General features: G+C 39.8%; 2 protein-coding genes and 1 pseudogene across 5 annotated transcripts; 2 read left to right on the forward strand and 1 right to left on the reverse strand.

Annotated features, from left to right (window-relative positions):
* The first annotated feature begins 2,714 nt into the window (after positions 1-2,714).
* Positions 2,715-7,044, forward strand: LOC122670327 (probable apyrase 7). Of its 4 annotated transcripts, XM_043867163.1 has the most exons (3): positions 2,716-4,170; positions 6,434-6,565; positions 6,701-7,044. In XM_043867163.1, the coding sequence occupies exons 1-3, from the start codon at positions 3,027-3,029 to the stop codon at positions 7,000-7,002; spliced, it is 1,578 nt and encodes a 525-aa protein (XP_043723098.1). In that variant the 5' UTR covers positions 2,716-3,026; the 3' UTR covers positions 7,003-7,044. The 4 variants fall into 4 exon arrangements, with proteins under 4 accessions (XP_043723099.1, XP_043723098.1, XP_043723097.1 ...); XM_043867164.1 differs by lacking the exon at positions 6,434-6,565 and having other exon boundaries at positions 2,715-4,170; XM_043867162.1 differs by having other exon boundaries at positions 6,458-7,044.
* An 8,108-nt stretch (positions 7,045-15,152) lies between these two features.
* LOC122672692 lies at positions 15,153-15,607 on the forward strand (annotated as a pseudogene).
* Positions 15,608-19,014: 3,407 nt separating this feature from the next.
* LOC122670432 (high affinity nitrate transporter 2.5-like) lies at positions 19,015-21,704 on the reverse strand. Its single transcript, XM_043867306.1, has 2 exons — positions 20,446-21,704; positions 19,015-19,464 (listed from the first exon to the last, which is right to left on the reverse strand). The coding sequence occupies exons 1-2, from the start codon at positions 21,588-21,590 to the stop codon at positions 19,089-19,091; spliced, it is 1,521 nt and encodes a 506-aa protein (XP_043723241.1). The 5' UTR covers positions 21,591-21,704; the 3' UTR covers positions 19,015-19,088.
* Between the last annotated feature and the right edge of the window lie 2,498 nt (positions 21,705-24,202).

Here is a 24,202-nt window from a genome sequence, read left to right on the forward strand (position 1 = left end):
TGGGACATGCCTTTAGGCTATGTTTGGTTGCCCAAAAAAGTAAAGAGAATATATATATATTTTTTTTGTATTTGAGAAGAGAGATAGACACGTAAATCATTATGCTTTTAGGGAGAAATAACGTTACCTAAGTGTGTGCGGTGCACTGACCCTGCACCCAGACACAGGGGCACAAGAAATGACCACCGACACATCCATGTTCCACCGGTGGTTGAGGCCTACAAGATATGACCTCATGAGGTTGAATCGCGAGTTGGTGGGGTATATATAACTGAGCATTGGTATTGGAATTTTTATTACGTAGACAGAGAATTTGTGGAGCCGCTAGACGCTCTAACTGAGAGATATAGAGAATGAGAACTCGAGCGGGTCTACCTCAGTGTTCGAGAAAGAGCCGGTTTAAAGGGGAGAATTCTGGTACCAAAAAAAAAACCCAAAGATGAAGATGATTATGATCCTGCCTGATCCTAGCCAAAATAGCGATACTTCAGAAGCACTTGGACGATACAAAGGATATAGACTAGCCCGTGAGTGCGGTGGTCATTTTGCATGCCTCTGTGTTTGGGCGCATGGGCAGCACATCTCAGGCGCCAAGATAGCTTTCTTTCGCCCATATTTTTATCATCTTTTTTATTTATCGATAACCAAACATAAATTAAAACTGCTTAAATAGGAAAAATTATTACAAAACTTTTTCTTATGTAGATCTAAGTAAATTGCCCCATAAAAGTTTGGACCCAAATCCTTTGTGGCGCGGTAGGGCGTCCGGCGCACATCAGACAATCAGAGCAACCGGCCACATAGCCCACATTAAGGGTGTCAAAATCAAACCGAAGCCGAATACCAAACCCAAACCCGAAACTGAGCCATATAATTTCAGTTTGGTTTCAGATCTGCTACATGAGTATTTAATTCGGTTCAAACATGTTTTTGGTTGAAAATCCATCGATTTGAACTGAATAGCCCACTTAAATCCAAAACCCTATATCACTATATGACCTTTCGTATTTCACTATTTCCCCTTTACTATTGTATGCTTTTATTTTTACTTCAAGTCTGCTCTGTGTTGCGACTCTCTCTCTTGATTCTCAACTCCCATACTAATATCACAATTCACAATACAAAGCTAAATATCAAGACCAAAAGGCATAGATAAACAACCAGAAGCAGCAAACATAAAATAATGTCAGTAGCAGCAATCACCAGTACATCTAATATCAAAAAGCCCAGGTTGAGAGAGGAAATACTGTCCCTTATTCTCAGTTCCATCAACTTCAAAGACACCACTGACACGTAATGCAGATCATTGTTGCAGGGGCATAAAATACAATTACAAGATGGACATTTGTATGACTTCCAGTAGCAGATGTTGTTGAGAATTTAAAACCTAACATTAGAACAATTTAATAAACCAAATAGAAACCGAGCTATATAACCGAATTGAAACCGGATTTAGACTTGAATTGGAATCATAACCAAACCGAATTGAGCAAGTTCGGATTTGGTATCCAATTCCATAATCAACTTGGTTCTCGGAACGGTTTTTTATCACACCATCGAACCGAAACCGAAACCAAACCGATTGACACCCTCCCCGGAGCCGGAGCCGTATCGTATAAGTTTTATGCTTGCAACTTTTTTTTATTTTTCTCTGGGTTTAACTTTATGAGTACAACTTGTCAAGAGATCATTTGTTGTGTAGAGTGTAATAGAATAGAGTGACATGGCAGTTGGATAGGGACAACAGAAAACCAAGTAGTGATTCCCGGTGGTCTTCTCCGGATTCCGTTCCGGACACCACCTTCTCCGTCTGAACTCCGTCGGTCAAATTGACGTTTGAAAGAAAAATTGAAAGACGGGGAGAGGCGGAGCAGCAGACCAAGTCCTAAGGTTTCCTCGGTGAGCCGAGGTACGCCGAATTAACTTAATTTAATTACTGTTATTATTATAGGTTCGATTTGGATTGTGTTTATCTCTGTTATATTTCTTTCCTATTATTACTCAAATTAGCAATTTGACCTGTTTTTTCTTTGATTTTGGATTGATAGTTGAAGTAAAATTTTTGATATGCTTTAAGATTTTCCCTCCTCTCTCTTTTTTTTTTTAATATCAAATTTGTTATACTGGATTTTATTAACACTCACAATTTCGACTGGACCTGCTGCTTTAGATCCGTTATTTATTTATGAGATTTAAGTTTGTGGGTTTCAGTGATCCAAGTGGTAGATTAGTTCGTTGTTCTCAGGCTACTCATACGCATAAAATGGAAATTTATAATAAAATGAGATTCTGTTCATTGTATTTCTTGTTTTCTGATGCATGAAATATTAAGGATAGCGGTAAGATTTTACCAGAGATGTAATTTCCTCTCTCTCTCCACCCCTGTCATAGTGGTTCTGGTTCCGTTCTTAGGTTTACATCCAAGCAGCACATTTTAGTAGAGTCAAGGTAGGAATTTTACATTGATGTTGTTTCCTGTTGCGACTTGTTGAAAAATTTTAAGTAATTGTTGTTTTCGTTATCAAAATTTAGCTATTGTATTCAATCAAGCAATCTTTCAAATGCCATTGGCCTGAATTATTTCATCTTTGTGGCCATGTAAAGCAGCCTCCATCCCCCTCCTTTTTTTTTTTGCTTTTGATTCGATACCAGTTTTGCATTGGCCGTCTGGTTGTGCGAAATGTTTATTGCTTTTTGCAGTTGTGGGGGCAGTCCACAACCTGATACTGGAAACACTTGATTTCTGCTGTTCATGCTTTGTCAAAGGTAAGGTTGGTCATATGCAATTGTGAATTGTTTATTTGATGTGAAAGAACAGAAAGATTATTTCTTGGCAATATTTCCTAGTTGGTGATCTCATCAGCTATTTGGAATAAAATTTTTGTAACCAGGTCTACATTCTGAAGTCCCCTCCCCCCTTTTCCCCTGGGGAATCGCTGAAAATGCCTGGAAGGAATTGAAGAGTAAAAAGGAAGAGAAAATAAATCATCTTGGCTTTGAACTTCATATGCGTTGCCAGTTTTCCCATGGACTCCAGTATTCCCGCAAATTTTAGGCTTCTATTAATGAGTTCTGTCCAATGTAAACGCTGTCTGAAAATTAGTATCATCCTTCTTCTTCTTGTGGTGATACTGATAACTGCTTCTCCTGCATTTAGACAAGGAGAAGCTCAACGATCGTACTTCACTGTGGTTCTGGATTGTGGAAGCACTGGTACACGAGTAAATGTGTATGAATGGCAAAGAAATATCACGAGTAATCATGACTTGCCTACCTTGTTGCACTCATTTCCTGATTTATCAACCAAGAACCCTCTCCATAAGGATGCTTGTCATTACCACTGCATGCAAACTGAGCCTGGTCTGGATAAATTTGTTCATAACTCTTCTGGCATAAGGGCAGCATTGGAACCATTGCTTATCTGGGCAGAGCAGCAAATACCTTCTGAAAGACACCGTGATACTTCTCTCTTCCTTTTAGCTACTGCTGGGTTACGAAATTTGCCAAATGAGGATGCTGGCTGGATCTTGGAGAATGCAGAAGCTGTTGTAAGGGAGCACCCATTTGTTTATAGAATAAATTCAATTAGGGTGTTGAGTGGAAAGGAAGAGGCTTACTATGGTTGGGTTGCTCTAAACTATAAATTGGGGTTCCTGGAGAAGTCTTCGAACACTCCCACATTAGGAGTCCTTGACTTGGGTGGTTCATCGTTGCAAGTGGTTGTAGAAATAGACGAATCAAGAGAGGATAAACATTTCATTAAATCAAAAATTGGGCCAATTGAGCACGAGATTTTGGCATACTCATTACCGGCGTTTGGTCTGAATGATGCATTTGATAGAACCATTGTAATTCTTAGTGAACAGCAGCTGCTTCCTAGAGATACCGTTGATGTAAAATTTGAACTCAGTCATCCTTGTCTCAGTTCAGGATTTATGCAGAATTATACTTGCTATGGTTGCTTCCGGCCTAATGCTAGCAGTGAAAAAAATTATAGTGGTCTACCATTGAGATTGAGTAATAGTGACAGCTTAGTTTTGGTTACTCTGGTAGGGGATCCAGATTGGGAACAATGCAAGCAACTTGCAAGGGCTGCCACGATTCATTCAAGTAGCTCTGATTGGTTGCAGTTAACAGCAGATATGAATTGCAAATTGCCTTCCTTTAATGGTTAGTTAGCTCATCTTACCAGTCTTTTATCTGCATTTAGAATGTTGAAGCTCTATATCTCCACCATGTAGTTTGGAGGCTTTTCTCACTGGATAGGTTTTTAGTGCCCTGGAAATCTCTATTTTATCTTAGTATATGGCCATGTTGCTGATTAAGTTGTCATAATTATTGCAAGTTCTGGCTTTCAAATTATGTAACAAAGAAGGATGCTACAGTGATACTTAAGCTATCTGTCTTGATATGTTTTGCAAGTATATCGACTCTTCAAATTGTTAGAGCATTCTAGGCTGGCCGGGTGCTGTAGGAGGTTTTCGTACTGTTTGGTTTTTATTATTGTATTTTACTGAGGATTGGGAACAAGAAAGGTGGTTTCCAATTGTGAAAATTATCTCAGAACACTTTTTGTATGACTTGCACTGATGAAAAATTATTGATCTCCAATTATTCCAGTCATGCATGTGCATGTTTAAGTTAGATTCAAGATTGTCTAAAGTGGTAGGTCAATACGTAGTTGTTTGGGCCTCTCAGGTCAAGGCACTGCCTAGTCATGCCTTGGGAATATTAAGTCAACAAAAATGTTTTTTTTTTTTGGGATTCCCCAAGTGTTCTAAATTAAGGGGTTGGATCACATACTAATAGTAATTAATATATCATAAAATGAAATAAAATATATAGTATAGACATTAAACATATGCACCAAAAAGAACAGAATATTACTGCATCGAAGTGTTGAATGTTGGAAAAGAGAAGTGAATAATGCAGCTATGTTTTATCAGAAAATTTCCAACATAAAACATATAAATTTTTTTAGCAAAATAACATCCAAATGAAAAAAAACAGACAAAATTATAGCATAATAAAAAATTGACGGGCCTCCTGATGGCAAACTCCTGAAATTCATTGACTAACAGCGTGTTGAGTCTAGAGTTGATTAATCAATTCGCTGCACCTAGGTGACTGACTTGCTGGCAGCGCCTGACTTATGCATGAGTCAGTCAGTCTATGTTCTTAATTGCCTGGCCAATGTTTTTGAGGCTGGAAGGATTCTTAGTATTTATCTCCTTCACTTTTTATCTTCTTATCATTTGTTCTACTTTTGGTTCTATTAGAGTTGAAGCACACTATTATACCTCGTGATCAGCACCTATTTCACTTTTTGAGGCTGGAAGGATTCCTTTGGTTTGCCGAATGACTTTTCTTGGGAGGGGGGAAATCTGTTGTTGACTGGAACTGTTACCCCCAGGAAAAGTGTCTTTAAAAGTCCATCGAGTGTATGGCCGCTTCAGACTTTCCTCTATCTGATACCTCGTGATCAGCACCTATTTCACTTTTTGAGGCTGGAAGGATTCCTTTGGTTTGCCGAATGACTTTTCTTGGGGAGGGGCAGACTGTTGTGGACTGGATGATGCAGATACACTACCTTGGACCAACCCAAACCCAGTTGGGTATCCAGATAGAGATCAACCGGGTCCAATAGGATATTAAGAATTGATTTTATTCAGTCAATTTTAGAAAGTTGGATACATTTGCAAGTGTTAAAGTTTTGAGTAGCCAGCAGGCTGTGTGTGAGCTTTCTCCTTCCCCCCCCCCCCTCTTGTGCGATTTCTTCTCTCCCCCTGCAATTCTAATTTCTTCCCAAATTTCCCCTTCTCCTTAATTGGCTCTCCACCAACTTGGTGTCAGAGCCGAAGGATCCATCTTCTTCTTCTTCTTCTTGGTAATGTGTATCCTTTCCTTTTTCTTTTTGGTAGCATTTTCTTCTTCTTCTAGTTGTCTCTAGTTCCATAACAGTACTTGAATCTTCTTTTCTGATTTTGTTTTATTCTTAAAGCTAGTTATTCTGTCCTGTTAAACTGTAGCCTATCTGTTCCTTCTTTGATTTCTTACTCCTAAATCAGAACTTCTTTGTCTGACTGGATGACCCTAAAGACTGTTCTCATCACCATTCCTTTGTAATTCAGCCGTGGAAATTTAAATCTGTAGGTTGTAAATAATTGTCATTTACTTAAACTTGTTGATGAAATCACTTCCATGGTATTTTTTCATAGTTCAATGCCAGCTTTACTGACCTATTCATCATCAATTGTATATCTTTTTTTTTTGGGTGAATAAATAATTCATTGCCTTATTAATTAATATAAATAATAATTGTACATCTTTTAATCCATGCTAAAATGCTTTTAACTATTATTCCCTCCCAGCATCCCCAGCAATGAGCACCTTTTTTTTTGTTTTTTTTAAATGCTTTGTTTGCCATCTGCAGGTACTGATTCCATTAATTCGACAGCTAGCCATCTCTCTGTTGCTCGCTTCCACGCTTTATCTGGATTTTTTGCAGTCTACAATGGGCTAAATTTGAGTCCCAGAGCTAATTTGTCTATGATCTTGGAGAAAGGCCAGGAATTATGTTCAAGATCATGGGCTGACTTGAAGAGAATTTCCAAAAACATAAATCATGCTGTACACTACTGTTTCAGGGTACCATATTTGGTATCACTCATTGAGGAAGCTTTGTGTCTGGGTGATGCAGAGATATTGTTTGGTCCAGGAGATGTTTCTTGGACATTAGCAGCTGCACTAATTGAAGGGAAATACTTGTTGCCTAGTCAAACAAAACCTTATGCTGGAATGTTAAGTCTGAAGGCGGAGGTCATTTCTTCTCACGCTCTTTACTTTGTGCTTCTTTTATGCGTTCTGTTTTTTGTTTGTTGTCAAGTTAGGAGGACTACAAACTTGTTACTGCCTATGCAAGGCAAGAAGGGTTATGCTGTTGGTGTACCTTCGCCATCTCATGTAAATCAAAAGACAGCCACCAAGATAGTGCTTGATTGAGCTATATAAAAAGAGTTGGGACATATTCTTGTTGTTAGTTCATGCATATCTCCTCTTCTACTAGGATTCTTCTCGCTCTGGTTTGTATTGGAAGGAAGGATCACATCTAAATGTTAACAAAACAGGTTTGTGGAATAATGCTTGAATGATCAATGAGATCAGTTAAGCTCTCTATTTATAATAATAATAAAAGAGATTACAAGGGGAAACACTATTCACAACACTGTTCACTTGAACAGTGTCACAGCCCTAATTACATTTCTAACCTTGCTCAGAAATACATAAATAATAAATAAATAAAACACCCAAAAGACCAGAATACCCCCATGGTATTCTGGTGTACATAATTTAACACTCCCCCTCAAGTTGGTGCAAATATATCAATCATGCCCAACTTGACTAGAATGGGATGGAACAATTTCCCAGATAATCCCTTAGTGAAGATATCAGCAACCTGATCAACAAACTTCACAAAGGGAATACAAATCAACCCTTCTTCCAGCTTTTCCTTAATGAAATGTCTGTCCACTTCAACATGTTTAGTGCGATCATGCTGTACCGGGTTGTGTGCAATGCTGATTGCAGCTTTGTTATCACACTACAACATCATGGGAAGATGAACAGGAACACCAAGATCTTGTAGCAAGCCTTTCAACCAAAGTAACTCACAAATGCCTTGTGCCATAGCCCGAAACTCGGCTCCAGCACTAAAACGAGCCACCACATTCTGCTTCTTGCTACGCCAAGTGACCAAATTGCCACCTACAAAAGAACAGTACCCAGAGATAGACTTCCGATCTGCAGAACCAGCCCAGTCAGCATCAGTATACGCCTCTACCCGTAGGTTACCATTAGGAGACAGAAGAATGCCTTTTCCAAGAGCTGACTTCAAGTAGTGGAGAATCCGAAGAACAGCCTCCATGTGAGAAGAATAGGGATCATGCATGAACCGACTCACGTACTCACAACAACAACAATATACGGACGAGTGTGTGAGAGATAAATCAGCTTTCCCACTAGGCGTTGGTACCGGCCTTTATCAAGAGTTCACTCTCCTTTTCTTTGAGACGAACAGTAGCCTCCATAGGAGTATCCGAAGGGTGACATCCTATGGACCGAGTTTAGCCAACAAGTTTAGGACATACTTCCTTTGGGAGAGAAAGATGCCTTTAGAAGATCTGGCAACCTCAATCCCAAGAAAGTACCATAGCGGCCCTAGATCTTTAATCTCGAATTTCTGCCCAAGAAACCTCTTCAACCGGCTGATCTCATCCCCATCATTGCCTGTAACCACAATGTCATCCACATACACTATAAGAACAGTGAGCTTCTCACCAGCCCTCTTTATAAAGAGAGTATGATCAGCATTACTTTGCTTGTAGCCAACAAATGTCATTGCCTTGTGGAACCGACCAAACCATGCTCGAGGTGACTGCTTCAGCCCATACAATGCTCGCTTCAATTTGCACATCTTGCCTTCATTATTGTCAGAAGAAAAACCTGGTGGAATATCCATGTATACCTCCTCACAAAGTTCCCCAGTTAGGAATGCATTCTTCACATCCAGCTGTTGGAGATCCCATCCAAGATTAACTGCACACGATAGTTAAACCCGAACTGTATTCAATTTTGCAATAGGGGCAAAAGTCTCCTGATAGTCAATCCCATATGTTTGGGTGAAGCCCTTTGCAACCAAACGTGCCTTATACCGATCCACAGACCCATCAATCTTTTGTTTGACCACAAACACCCACTTACATCCCACTGGTTTTTTTCCTGGAGGGAGGGTTACTAGATCCCAAGTGTAGTTTTTTTCTAAAGCTCTCATTTCTTCCAATATAGCTGCCTTCCACTTTCCATTTGTATATGCTTCCTGCCAGTTTTTAGGAATAGGAACAGAAGAAAGAGAGGACACAAATGCACGAAAAGATGGAGAAAGAGAACTATAAGAAACAAAGCGAGAAATGGGATGCAGGGTGCAAGTCCTAGTACCTTTTCGATGAGCAATAGGTAGATCGGAAGGAGAGGTCTCACCACAAGGAGGAGGAGGATCTAACTCCTGGGTTGGCAATTGGATAGGTATTGGTGCCACAGTGGATTGATGCTGCTCTCTGTTGGAGTGTCTCTTGTAGGTGATGATATTAGAGTTGTCAATTTTCTTCTGAAATTCACTGATGGTTCTCTGGACTGGAGTCAACTCCCCCTGACAATGATCATTACTACCATTATTTCCTACATACTCCCCCTGTAAAGGAGTCCCTACAGATGAAGGGACAGCAGCCAAAGGAGGCTGGACAGCAGTGGTAGGAGGCTGGGCAGCAGCCAAAGGAGGAATTTCACGGGGAGGAAACACAAGCACATCTTCACTGGAACCAGAATTCTCTCCCTGAAGATGTGTAGGCTGATAATAGGCAAGACTTTCATGAAAGACCACATCCATACTGACTAAAGTACGACGAGAAGGAGGGTGGTAACACTTATAACCTTTCTGGGTTAGAGAATAACCCAAAAAAATACACCTTAACCCACGAGGATCAAATTTGCCATGAGGTTTAGTGTCTCTGGCATAACACACACAACTGAAAACTTTGGGAGGAACCACAAAGGTGGAATTCCCATGTAAAATATCGGCCGGACTGTGGGAGTCAAGAACACGGGAAGGCAACCGATTAATAAGATAGGTTGCAGTAAGAATAGCATCCCCCCAATATTGGGAGGGAACATGGTGCGAAAACATCAACGCCCTGGCCACTTCCAACAAGTGTCGGTTCTTCCTTTCAGCCACACCATTTTGGGCTGGGGTATCAACACAGCTTGTCTGATGAACAATCCCATTATCAGCAAGGTATTTCTGAAATTGAGTCTCTGTATACTCAGTTCCATATCACTTCTCAAGACTTTGAGAGTAGCATTGAACTGAGTTTTGACCATGTTATGGAAATGCTGAAAACAAGAAAAAACTTGACTTTTGGTGTTTAAAAGATAAACCCATGTGTGTCTAGAATGACAATCAATAAAAGAGACAAACCAACGGTGACCAGAAACCAAAGTCTTACGATTGGGGCCCCAAACATCAGAATATACTAAGTGAAAAAGTGAAGAACTCCTTTTATTAGAAATAGAATAAGTTGAACGTGTCTGTTTGGCCAGAACACAAGCCTCACAAAAGAAATCGGTCTTATCACAATGTTTGACCAAAGTAGGAAATAAAGATTTTAAGATGCTTAAGGTGGGATGACCTAATCTAGAGTGCCACTGATAAATTTCAAAAGATATTAAGGAATTCTGATGTAGTGGTAGTAATGGAGGTGGAGTGAGACGTCCATCATCAAACAGGTATAGGCCACCATGCACTTTACCCAATCCAATCGTCTTCCCAGAGTCCAGATCCTGAAAAACACAATGGGAAGGAAAAAAGGTTACTTTGCAGTTAAGATCACGAGTTATACTACTAATAGAAAGAAGGTTAGTAGTAAAATTTGGAATATGTAAAACATTGGACAAAGGAAGGGAAGGAGTGCAGTTAATGATTCCTTTTCCGAAAATGGAGGAAAGGGAACCATCAGCCACCTTGACTTTGTCTTTCTCAGAGGTAGGAGAATAGCGGTGGAAGAGGCTAGAGGACCCGGTCATGTGATCTGTAGCTCCAGAATCAATGATCCAGGGATGGGAAGCTACAGAGGCACAATGACCACCAAACGAAATACCTGACCGAGCAAAGTGTGAACCTGAAGGAGTAGACGAAGTGGCAGTAGCTGGTATAGTAGAGGCAGCAGCAGTGGAAGACTTTAGCACATGTAGGAATGCCTGTAAATCCTCCTGAGATAGGCCAGTGTCAGTGGTAGGGGCTGCAGTGACAGACTCAGAGTGATTGGCCTTGGTTTTTGGTTTTCGCTTGGCAGCCCGTTTAGCCTCAAAGTCAGCAGGCTTCCCATGAAGTTTCCAACATTTGTCCTTGGTGTGATAAGGCTTATGACAATGCTCACAAGTAATATTGCCGATAGTAGTACCACCCACAGAGAGAGTGCCAACTGGTGTAGAAGGAGCCGGTACAGTAGTCTGAAGGGCTGATCTATCAGGGACAGCAGGGTGCAACATAGCAGCTCGGTGATTTTCTTCAGAGGAGACCAAGGCATAAGACTGCTCAAGTTTGGGAAAAGGGGAATGGCCCAACACTTGAACACGAATTGCGTCATACTCAACATTCAACCCAGCCAAGAAGTCATAGACCCTGATTTTATCCACATGTTTCTTATAGGCAGCCAGATTAGTAGCATTATCAGGTTGGTAATCAGAGAAGTGGTCCAACTGTTGCCAAAGGTTGCGCAGAGTAGCATAATATTTAGAGACTGTTAAGTCCCCCTGAGTAGTATGAAGAACCTTCTTCCTGAGTTCATAGACCTATGCATCATTACCAAGCTGTCCGTACGTTTCCTTACAGGCTGACCAAACCTGAGAAGCTGTATCAAAAAGGAGGAACCCATGTGCAATGTCCGAAGTCATAGAACCAATCAAATAAGACATGAGAACGCCATTGTTGGCAAGCCAGCGAGTCAAGGCAGCACCTGGGGCAGCAGGCATGGGAACAGTGCCATTAATGTGGCCAGGGAGACCACTGCCAGCAATAGCAAAAGAGGCTGACCGAGACCACAATAGGTAGTTGCTGCCATCAAGTTTGATGGGATTGGGCTGAAAAGTATGATAATCTGATTTTTCATGTCCAGGTTGATTAGAAGTTGCAGTGGAATCAGCGGAGTCACCCATAGTTGCAACAAGGCTGTGGAGAATGAAAAACCAGCAATTACACCAAACCAAGAGCTGAAATCAAGGTCGAGTGGGCCACTATGAAGGGCAAAACAGCTCCCAAAAAATCAGCAGCAGCAGCGAGATCCCTTCCACAGAGATCGACAATGTCAGGGTTTTGGAAGAGAACACGAAATTGGAGATCGATGTGGTGATGGGGATCCAAAAAAAATTGACGAAGAAGCTTGATCGAATCTGTCCAGGAACCTGTAGAGGATGTCCTTGATAAAGAGAGGAAGCTCCAATAAAAAAACAACAGCAAACAGCCCAATTCCCAAAAATCGATAATGATCAGGGTTTTAGAAAACCCTAAAAAAGAGGAATTGATTGGGAGAAGGGGTCTTCAACAACCAAAAAAGGCTTGAGGGCAGCTGGTCCAGATCGCAGATGAGTAATATGCAGAAAACCAGCCTTGATCAATGGTAGTGGCTAGGGCTTCAAAATTCTGGAAACTCCAAAAATTGCAGACAGGAACCAGCAGCAATCGAACCAAATAAATTATCTCATAAAGGGGAAAAACAGAGGTGGGAATAGGGCAGCAACTAGATCATATGATCACCTCTGTAGTGCTGCCCTTAGGAAGGGAGGAGAAGCAAAGGGGAAAAAAGGAGAGAAAAGAAATCGAGAGAAGGGGAGGAAAGAAAAAACGATAGGAAGTGGGTGGGTTTTGAAAACTTAGATCAGAGAAATTTTGGCTCTGATGCCATGTTAACAAAACAGGTTTGTGGAATAATGCTTGAATGATCAATGAGATCAGTCAAGCTCTCTATTTATAATAATAATAAAAGAAATTACAAGGGGAAACACTATTCATGACACTGTTTGTGTGAACAGTGTCACAGCCCTAATTACATTTCTACCCTTGCTCAGAAATACATAAATAAAAAATAAATAAAACACCCAAAAGACCAGAATATGGTGTACATAATTTAACAAAATTTGACCTCTATGAATTTACTTCTGATTCTGGTTTTGAGAATAAATTTGGAGAGTGGGTTTGAATCTAGGAAGTTTTCAAAAACACGTAATTTATTGAGATATAGAAGTTTATGTCTTCCGTATTTTGCATTTGGGATTGTAAAATATACATGTTTATGAAGATGTAGTAGTTGGAAGGAGAAGAATGAATTAACGATCTTAAATATCAGAAGAAGTGAATTCTTTTGATGTTCAAGCTCTAAGGATGATGATCATGATGATCATGACGATCTGACTTGATTTTTGTGTCACCTGAAATGTAAATTAATTAACTCTTCTATGAATGCTGGATCTTGCGAATCCGTTGTGATCATAGTTGTCTAGTCAGCGCCCTGGTCGCCTTGCATCCAGGACCCCTCCAATGCCTTGGGCTGCCTAAATGCTGTGACAACCATGGCTATGATATGGGGAACTTCTTGTGAGGTGACTAGAATAACTATTTAGAAGTTTACTGTTAATAGGGGTCTGTTACTGGAACTGATCATGTAATATTTAGATAGTGGTTAAAATCATAAATTTTTCAAAGGAACAAAGTTTTTATTTTGAGTTCTAGATTTTGTGCATATGTCAATTCCCCTTCTTTCTGTGCTGTTTCCAGGATTTCCATGACACCTTTTCTTTTTTCACTTTATTTACCTGAATCAAGTTTTTTGAACCTCAATCTAGTTTCTATTTCATCAACCTCCTATAAAATCTACTTGAAAACTCTCCACAGGGATTGCCATACCAACCCCATTAACACTGTAAAACCTTGCTGATTCTCTTCAGTTGATTTACTCTTGCTGCGAAATCCAAGGCTGTTATTTTACGATGTCTTTTTGATAAATATGCTGACTTCCCTTGTGATGCGCTGAATATCTTTTGATGGTTTTACTGTTTCATCTACCCATGAATCACCCACTAATGACTACGCCCCCTCAAATAATCTCATCTAATGCCCCCTTATCAGTCCTACTCAATCTTGTTGAAAATTTTCTCTAGATTACTAATATTTAAGTTTCTGCTTGACCTAAGCTTTATACTTTAAACAGCTTACCCCTATGGCTATTGTTATTTGGTATTAATACACTCAATTTAGACCAATTTCCTTAAGAAATCCATGAATTAATAAATGATTCACACACGCACAATTGATAGAGAGAGAGAGAGAGAGGTTGTCTATCTCTATTTCATTTGAGGCCATTGATTTCCCAACCTGACCTACTGGTTCCTAGGTCTGCAAGCAGTTGCCCAGTTGATAAAAGTTGTCTGTTGAATTGCCATCATTTTAAAAGAAGTGTCTTGATGCAGTTAACTCTCCTACATGGGCTTATTTTATTAGAAATAAACTTTGGATTGGGTTATGTATGTGTTGAGCTTTTGATCCAATATGTTTTTATTTAATGAGCCTATCATATGAGTAGAGGGTGGGCATATGGAATTAATTGGTCAAGTGTCTTTATTTCTTTATTTTAATTGTTAATAACTGTTTTTGTTAAGCTGGATTAGGATTCTATAAGTCCAGTCCTGTTTTGAGTCAGTTCCTTCATTATTTTAGTTTCCTAGTCAATTTACGTTACCTTATCAGTTAAGATTTGGGTTAGGCCTTCCTTTTTTAGTGTTTAAGTCTTCTAAATAAGATTGTAAGGGGGGACCAACATTGAACACAAATTTGATTAATGAGATTTTGGCTTGATTCTTTTCTTTATTCTGTGAGATTCAGATTTGCTGTGAGATGCAATGTTATGTGGTGGGATACCTTTAATGGCTGGTGGGACTCCAGTCGAGGCTAGGTGGGATGCTTAGTCATATTTTCTTCTTCATTCTTCTTTTTCATCAATATTCTAGTAGGTACTCCATTGTTTTCTGCAACTCCATATCCTGTCCAACGATTTCAATGACAGTGTTTTATTAGTTAATTTGATTCTGCTGCAATCTAATTTTTGTTCCTAATATCTGACTGTCATTCATAAACACATTCATGACTCCCATAAAATCCTGCAAACTAGGGATTGAAACTTGCTATTTTCAAGTCTGATTTGAGGTGTTTTAATTGAACAAAGAATCTTTCCAATCTCAGCATCCAACCAATGGATTAATTTAGGGAAAATTACGCTTACACCCCCTGTACTTTGCCTAAAGTAGTAATAAACCCGACGTTTAATAAAATTGTCTTGTACACCCCCTCCATTTATAAAAAACACAAAATTGACAGTCCGTTAGGAACTGACTGTTAAGTGATGACGTGGGATATAATTTGTACTTGAAATGACACTTATACCCTTTTCTAACACTTCTAACAAACCAATGAGCCTCCCTTCTCTTCGTCCTCCCCAAACTTCACCCATCATCCCTGTCTCTGTGCGAAGAAGAGGTGAACCAGCCCTATATGAAGCCTTAAGCACGAGAGATGTAGAGACAGTGCACCGCCTTCTCACATTGGACATCGAGTGGTGGTTCCATGGTCCGCCTTAACACCAACATATGATGCGATTGCTCACTGGGGCTTCTTCAGTCAAGACTTTCGTTTTCTTGCCTCTTACCTTTGCTGCTATTGGCTCTACCATTCTCGTTGAAGGAACCGATCAGAACCGTTCGGTTTCATGGGTCCATGCTTGGACGGTGACCCGTGATGGGATAATCACCCAAGTCAGGGAGTACTTCAATACATCCCTCACTGCCATCAACATCTTCATCTGCTTCTCCATCATCGATGGCGTCATTCAAGTGCCAGCAGCTGTGGCAGAGCAAGCTCTCTGAGGCCATTGGAAAGGATGTTCTGGGCCTTGTTTTGGCGATCTAATTTGCCCAATCTCAATCGAAGTAATGATTCCAGAACGTTTGAATAAAGGAAAATTGAAGATCCTGTTAGTGTTTGATGGGTTGAGGTACCCACTTGGATTTGCTCATAAAATTCGATATTATAGAGTATTACAGTGTGGTAGAATTGTAGGGAGTAGGGTTGATTCGATTATGTCTTGGTAATGTCTGGTTTGTAATTTCAATTGGGGTCTTTTGTGTATTTCTGGGGATTTGGTTTGATTTGGTCTCTGTCATGTGTCTGTGGAAGTTAGGGAGGGAAATGTGCAGGAAGCAATGGCTGCCGAGGCCATACTATTCCCATGTCTCTATTATTGTATGGCGTTGTCTTCAGCATTGTCATCGTTACCAAATAAGAGGATCTTCATGGGTTTGTTTTGTAAAGTGTTGTTCTTTGAGTTTGAGTATATGTAAATGATAACAAAACCTCCAAACTCGATAAGCAAACTTTCTAAAAAACAGAGGAAAGAGAGTGGGACTCCACTATTAATATAAACAAATGGTAAAGATGAAGAAAGGATCCCTTCGCCTCGTCATGGTGGTTGAATCAATGAATCGAGATGAATTCTGAATCTCTAAGTTTTACGCCATTGTGTTGGAGAAGGAACAAATTCAGGAATGCCGGTTCTGCTTTCGCCGGCGGGAGAGTGAGAGAAACTGAGAGGGGGGCAGGGTGGAAGAGGAGAGAGTTGCAGAGCTAGAGAGGGAGAAGAAGGTCGGTTGCCGGGAGAGAGGAGACTCAGACACATGAGGGTATAAGTGTCATTTCAAGGGCAAATTATATCCCACGTCATCACATGAGGGACTGTTAATTTTGTGTTTTGTTATAAATTGAAGGGGTGTACAAGCCAATTTTTTGAAACTTCGGGTTTATTCTTATTTTAGGCAAACTACAGGGGGTGTACGCTTAATTTTCCCATTAATCTAAGATTAGACTATGTTATTCTCTGTTGGATCTACCTACGACCTGGATTTTATCCAGTTCAGACCTGCTGACCTGCTGCTGTAATAAATCTTTCAAATTTGGATCACAGGTTTCAGATTTTTACTATTTTGACTATTGACTCAAATCTGACTGTTAGAACATTGCTGTATTCTGGGGTTTGCTTATTCCAGCAGTTTATGATCATTGACCAGAATCTGAGTTCCATCGGATAGGATTGGCTTTGACCTTATTGTTGACCTAAATTCTATTTTAGGGTTTTGCTTGTGATCTTGGTACGGGGGTGTGTTATTCTGAAGTCTGAACCTAGGGTTCATCCTACCTACCCCCATCATGTCTGTAGAAGGAGTCGTACCGATCGTGTTGATTTTAAATGGAACCATATTAATTTCATCCCAGAATTTTTATTTTCTCCTCATCCATGTTGTGACAGTATCAGAAAAGCACTAACCAGCACCTGTGCAGATCAAGAGAAGGAGAAGAAGAAAGAGAAGTAAGAAGGAAGAGGATAAAATATGGGAGAAAAGTGAAAACATAAGCTGTTCTATTTGGGTTTTGTGTTATCCTAATCGATAATTGAAAGCTTAAGGTTATATTTATACCATACTAATAGTAGCTAATTACAAGAAACCCCTTGGCATATGAGAATTATTCATATGCCCCTGAATTGTAAGAAACATTATGAAATACCCCCTGTGGTATAACCTTAACACATGTCATATACTATACTTAATTTTATGTTCCCGTGGGCAATTAGTAAAATGTTTCCTTGAGGAAAATTTATTCTAATTGCTCAGTACTGCGCTATGAATGAGGCGTGGTTGAACTTTGTGCATCCTTTGCCCAAGTTAGGTGTGGGTCTGGGTTGGGTATGTTACTTTAATTTTGTAATTGGAACAGGATTTTCCCTAAATATCGTGTGTGATTTAATTATGGAGATTCTCAAATCAGAGATAAGAGACCGCCTTAATTTTGTGAAGAATGGCAGTAGAGAGATTCTGGGGATAGAGATATCAAGAGTAAGCAGAGAAACTTTGGCAGTGGAATAGAGTGCTTTTTTTTGGGGGGGGGGGGGAGGAATAAGTGTTATCATTAGGGGAGGACCTATTTGGGTGGTTTTCTTAAAAAAATGATATTTTAGGAGAGATGGAGGACTTTGAACTCAACCAAGCCTTACTCCAACCATTAAGGTTTTATTATTACATCCTTGTCTACTAAAGACACCTACCATTTTGTAGGATTTTTAAATCAAGTCATTTAAGATTTCCTCTTATCCTTTTGATGTCTTCAAGTTGCACCCTATTTATTTCTAAATTTGTGGTCATTGTTTGTGGTGTAAATCACCAAATCATCACAGTTGTTTCTCTCAAACTGGTGAGCTATTAGTGCTCAAGGTTCTAAATCTCGGTTTCGACCAGCTAGAAACCGAGATTTGGTTGAAATTGGTTGAAACCTGGGATTTTTTCCCAGCCAACTGGAGTCGGTGGTTTCGAGGCTTAGGTATGCTTTTTTTTGCTCTGGTTTTTTCTATACAGCCTATTTTTGACATTCTAAATACAATACATGAACTATTTTCACCAAAAAAAAAAAACACTCAAAATGGTACTTGTGGTTATGACCCAAGTTTATTAGTGTACGCACAGTGTACTAAGAATAATAGTTGTCAAGGGCAACGCTGATATATGCCAAATATCATTTAATATCTTAAGTAATTACTTAAGTTTAATTCATAAATAAGCTAGTACCCCCCCCTATTTGAATTCAATAAAAATAGTTAAAAAATAAAATTCCAAAAGGATAAAAAGTCAACCCCCCAGTTCAAGAACAAAACTGGATTTTCAGCGGTAGCTGCAATTTTAACCTTTTAAATGCTTGGTTTTTTCTCAAATCTAAAAATTCCATAAATCTTAATATGGTAAAACATTGCTAAAAACCAAAAGTGTGGTAAAATATTCATTTGTTTTGATATTTAAAAAAATATTTTCATTCCAAATGATTTTGACAGCATTTGTGCACACCAAATAAGGTTTGACCGAAACCTAACTCCTTCAATATTAGTCAGATTTAAGCAATCTTTGATGAGCTTTAATACAAATTGTTTGCTACTTTAATCGTTCTTTCTTGTTCGTATTTGAATGTGGATGGGATCCATTTAGGTTTTGGTAAACAAATCAGAGTAAGAATAAGTTTTCTTTAAAAAACTGGGATTTTGGCAGCCTGTGTATCAAGGAGTTTTTGGTCCATATTGACACTGTATTGATATTGTATCGGTTCATATTGGTACCGTATTGAACTCTGTCGGTTCTGTACATATTTTTTTTATGCATCGGTTCTATGTCGTATAGACATGGCCAATTTTGATACTTGATACCATGAAGTAAAGTTTATTAACCAGATTTAGAATGATTTGGAGTTAATTACACATTCATGTCTTCCAATGGTTACCAAAGTTTATATTTTAGTTCTGATTTAGTTTCACTACCTGGCATCAATTTTCCTGAAAAGAGTTTCCTAACACAGCTTTCTAGGGTTTCGTAGACAATTCATTGGCAATTGCTGGTCTTCAGACATGTGTAGGTGGGGTTCCATCTGATAGTGTGGATGCTGAAGTGACTCTTTGTCCTCTTTCACTTCTGCTATTATCGGCAAATTTCAAACTTGCAAGATGGAAACCTTTCGCCTTCTCTTTTGAACTCCATTCGGATGAGTAATATTCTTCTTCTGTGGTGTTCTCTTTAGTAATTGGACCACAAAACATCCCACCCCACTGCGGGAAGTAAATCAAACAGAGAGGGAGAGTGCAGCATATCATCATAACACCCATGAGAGTTAGCCCTGTTTCCTTTGAATATCTGGATCCTCTGAAGAAAATCAATTGAGTCAAAACTGCACCTACATTTCCACCACCTCCTGTCATTCCAGATACCACTCCCAGTGACCTGGAAAAATGAAATGTCAGGAAAGAAAAAGCACAGAAAAAAAAATAAATGTAAAAGATCTTAGTCAAGTAGCTGAGGTATTAAGTTAAGAGATTGGAAGTCATTCTACTTGTTTAACTGTAAGATCAAATTCTGATCAAACTCTATAGGGTTAAATAGAAAAATAGATGCAGCTTCAATAGAAGAGTGAACATATATGCTGAAGAAGCTTAATTCCGTATGACACTGGGAGTGAAGAGCAACAAAGAGCTCCTCCTCCATCTGAAGCAAAAGAAACTTAGGAATGTCAGTCCACTGGGTTTGGGCTGGGTGGATGTTTTAGAAAGTTAGAAGGCAATGTTTTGAGTGCTGCAGCCTCTCTCTCATTCCCTGGGTGAAAGATGCCAGAGGAGTCCTCTGGGAAATTGTAGCTTTTTATTTGCTATAAGGCGGTTCCATTAAAATGTTCTCTTGTTGGCCATCGTTTCTTTCCAGAAAGTAAGGAGAAAATATCAGAAAATGGTTGGATCACTTTTGAATTTGACTAAAAACTGGATGTGAATGCTATCAGTAAATTCTTTCCATGTGGGTAGTTAGGTAGTAAGGTTTTCTCATGCATGAGAAGCTAAACTGTCTCAAAGCTTTTCAATAGGCATTAGGCCTTCTACCTAGTTGCTTACAGAAGCTGACATTGCTACAAGATCTTAAATAGGAGTAGAATATGTAAGAATTGACCCTTATTTTGGTTGGCATTCTGATTGATATTTCTGTATGTATGAAATTACTGAACCTCGTTACCAAAAATAAAATAAAATTACTGAACCTGAATGATATGCTTTGATCCAAGTTAGAAAACACAAATCTAAATAGATTCTGAAGAGAAAAGAACTGAAAACTTTTTGTTGAATAAAAAAACTGAAGAAGTTCCAGCTATAGGAGTCGGGAAGTAAAATATGTAAAATGAAGAATCGGAAATAGTGATAATAGGATGAGATCACTTGCCTTCTGGAAACGAATGGAACTACCCCAAATGTTAGTCCACATGCAGCTTGGCAAAAGATTGAGAAAATGATCATCACAACAATGGATGCACCTAACGATCCCACTGTCCCAAGTATGACACAGAGTACTCCACCTAAAGTCTGCACCACCCACAAGCACCAGAGTCTACCCCTCATCCCAAACCTATTTGCCATAATATCGGAGAGCAGTCCTCCAGATGGTCGAGAAAAGAGATTTGCTAACCCAGAGGTTGCTGCAATGATACCGGCTGTGTGGAGCTTCAGATTGAACCTATCATAGAAGTACTCCGCAATTATATTGTCTATTGTCAGTTCCACGCCAAAACAATAGCCATAAGTCAATGCCAAGATCCACGCTCTGTAATTGGAGATGCCATGGTAGAGAACCTTTGAGACCTTATCTTTCTGCTTATCCCCAGATTTCTGTAGGCAATGAAAGTTTCCATCAGGCAAGTCTTGGCCGAAGATGAAGATGGCTAGTGCTGTTGAAGTCTGGAACAGGGCAGGTATGAAGAATGCAATTCGCCAAGCAGTGAAAGTTGTTGCACCAATGCGGCAGATGAGTTCGAACACAAGAGGCATTATGAGCTGGGAGGCTCCACCCCCAAGATTGCCCCATCCTCCGGCAACACCATTGGCAACACCTACAATGGGAGCAGAGAACATGGTGCTCATCCAATATTGGCATGAGACAAAGGTGGCGAGGGAGAAGCCTGTGAAGAAGCGGACAAGGAGAAATGAGACGGCAGAGTTGGCACAGGAGGTGAAATAGACAAACGGTGCAGTGACTAGTATCAGTGATGCTGAGGCAAGCCGTGGTCCAACAAGGTCACATGCAGTCCCCATGGCAAGCCGAGCAAATACTGCACCAGAAACTGAAGCAATCCCTGCATTGCCAATATCGGTGGCAGTCAGGTTGAGGTTATCACGTATGATAGGAAGGAGGGGAGGGGCTGCAAAACTGGACACAAAGCAAGCGAAGAAGGATATCCATGCCAGGTGAAAGGCTCGCATGTGTGGTGCATCAACAGAGAATAATCGGAATTCAGTTGCTTTGTGCTCAGAATCAACTGGTAGAGCGAATCTCTGATGCTCTGCATCTGTTGCAGAACCGGATACTTCCATATTTGATAGTTATATTACACTGGATTGGCGTGGCAGAGATTCTTGATATACTAATTTGGAGATCAGATAGGGTAAGCTGCTCAGTGGGTTTAAGCTTTCCTCTTTTCCTACCCTTTGTGCTCCCATGTGGAAAAGGATACTTCGAAGTCCTATCTGAATTTATATGGTTGAACAGAAAGGGCATAGGAACAGAAAATTTGAGTTGTTCCAAGGAGATTAGGGACTAGGGAGCTTGTCTATTTACCGTTTTCCCTTTTCCAATGGGGAGCTTTCTGAACACAAGGCATGCGATCTGTTTTTGGTGGCTGAAAAGATTCAAAACTGGCAAACATTTTTGTTTCTGCATCTGGCTGAGTGAGAAAGTAGTTGATAGTTCAGAATTGCAGTTTCTTGTAAAGTATCACTGGCTCCTCCCTTAAAAACAGGGAAAAGTAAGTGTCGTTTGGACTTTGGGTGTTCTTGATGGGAAGGGGTTGAGATTTTAACTCCGAAGTTGAAATTTGAAGGTTCTTTGATGGAAGAAGATACCAAAAGCTAGCTGTTAAGCTCTGACTTTTGAACTTTGAACTTTGAACTGGGCTGGAGATCGTGCTGGTACAAAACTTGAAGCAGGTAACGTATTCAGTATTTACTGTTTCTTTCCTCTCCAAAGAAGAGGGAGAGAGAGAGAGAGGGTATTGTGGCCAATGGTTGGATAAGAACATGTGAGAGATCTCTTTCTTCCTTTGACCTTGTCAATCGTGTCACTTTCACATGCTTGTTCTTTTTCTTTTTCTTCTTCTCTTCTCTTTACAGCTTCGCTGTAGAATGAAGCCAAAGTGGTCCATTACATGTCGCATATTCCATATATTGTACCGTAGCTGAGAGGGCATTCTAAAGTTCAACCAGGTGCAGTAGATTGCTTCAATGGTTGCCGCCCTCAGTGTTGTGGTCAAAACGGTTGGGCTTGAAGCAGGGCTTCAAATCTCGGAATCGGCCAGAAACTGATAGGATTTGACAGGAAATGATGTGAATCACCTGGATCGGTCATTGCTGATTTTGATACAAATCACCCGATTCCGATTGCTGAAACCATGGTTAGAAGTGAAGTGGAAGGTGTCACTGCTTTTAGTAAATGTTCACATTCACAGAAGTAGGAGTGTCAATTGGCCCATATCAGCCCTGTGCAGCTTGAGGGTCGAGTCCCAAATATCGATTAATTGCTTGTCAAGTGGTAAATTGTACAAAGCGTACCCAATGCACGAGGCTCCCGCCACTGCGGGGTCTGAGGAGGGTCATAATGTACGCAGCCTTACCGCCCCTTCGTGAAGTGGTAAATTGTGAACTTGAATAATTCCTAGACCATTGTGAACGTTAGACAAGGTTTTCAAAATCAGAATCTGAATCTGGATCTGGATCTTGAATCGGCCTCAAAATCCCCATATTTTAGGAATCTAGGGTTTTCCCCTTACAGGATCGACCCAAGGCCAGATCATGGAGAATGCGAACGGGATATAAAAATGGTTTGGCTAGTGGAACGGTTGACCAGTAGGTCCTTTAAACCACTTGGTTGCTACTAGTTGGAGGGCAAAGCGATTCTCAAATGGTCAAGATATCCCGATGTGTGGACGGTTTTAATCGCGTTGGCGTGTTTGCTTGGCCAATGCGAGGGGACTAGGGGTGATTAAGACGAATAACAACTTGCAATCTAAAGTCAATAGAATTAATCTTTCATGCAAATTGTGAAGGCTTAAACATGAACTCATGCAGCCATGTTTACACTGATGGCTCTCAGATAAGTGTGTATTTTCAAATCTTTCTGGAAGGAATTAATAAGGGTTGTCCATTCTCGAACGACTGGTTCTAGCTTTTTTGGGACCGGGTCGTTGGGTTTCAGATCTGATGGACCAATTCTACAATTTTTGAGATCGATTTGATCCAGATTGGATTCGACAAGAACTGATTCAACCCCTGATTCTTAGTTAAATCCTTGAACAGATCCTTAGAGAGGGTTCATGTTTCCCTTGAAATTTTTGGACTTCTAAACATACCATTTTTGTTTTTGGATTAGGCGCTAAACATTATTCGCCACTAATTATCATGGGGTTTCTCTTCTTTTTGTTAGAGATAAAGCCAGACATAATTACAGGATTAGTCTGCGAAGGATATCATTGTGAGGAATGACGATATCAACAGACTTTATTGATGGATAAACATAAATTGTAAAATTTAATTTGCGAAGGAAAATCTATCAATGTTAAGGGGAAGGGTTCCCCGTTCCCCACGACGCCAGTTAATGGACTTATAGACCATTTTAATAAGGCTTGTTTCTCCATGGAATGCTAGATCTGTGTTAGCAAATTCTTCTATTACAGACAATGTGTCTGTGTGAAGTAAGATGCTTGAAAATCCAACTGTAGCTAAGAATTTTCAAAGTTGCTCTAAGGGCTTCTTGAAATGGATTTACCAAGAAAAAAAAAATGTAAGAAAAAATTCTTGTCTGAGTTCTGGCACTCTAATCCCCATGATATAGCTAAATTGAATAGTTCACAATGCTTAAGGTATAACTTACAAGAACTACTTGCATCATTTCTTTCCTAATAATTGAATTTTCTACCTTGCTTACTCCATGT

The sequence above is a fragment of the Telopea speciosissima genome, chromosome 8 (assembly GCF_018873765.1).
Source record: "Telopea speciosissima isolate NSW1024214 ecotype Mountain lineage chromosome 8, Tspe_v1, whole genome shotgun sequence".
Classification (NCBI taxonomy): domain Eukaryota; kingdom Viridiplantae; phylum Streptophyta; class Magnoliopsida; order Proteales; family Proteaceae; genus Telopea; species Telopea speciosissima.

Bases quoted from the DNA above. Each gene is read 5' to 3' on its own strand.
- LOC122670327 (XM_043867161.1), top strand. From the start codon at position 3,027: ATGGACTCCAGTATTCCCGCAAATTTTAGGCTTCTATTAATGAGTTCT. The intron at 4,171-6,433 runs GTTAGTTAGCTC...TGCCATCTGCAG, and splicing joins CAAATTGCCTTCCTTTAATG to GTACTGATTCCATTAATTCG.
- LOC122670432 (XM_043867306.1), bottom strand. From the start codon at position 21,590: ATGGAAGTATCCGGTTCTGCAACAGATGCAGAGCATCAGAGATTCGCT. The intron at 19,465-20,445 runs GCAAGTGATCTC...TCATTTTTCCAG, and splicing joins GTTCCATTCGTTTCCAGAAG to GTCACTGGGAGTGGTATCTG.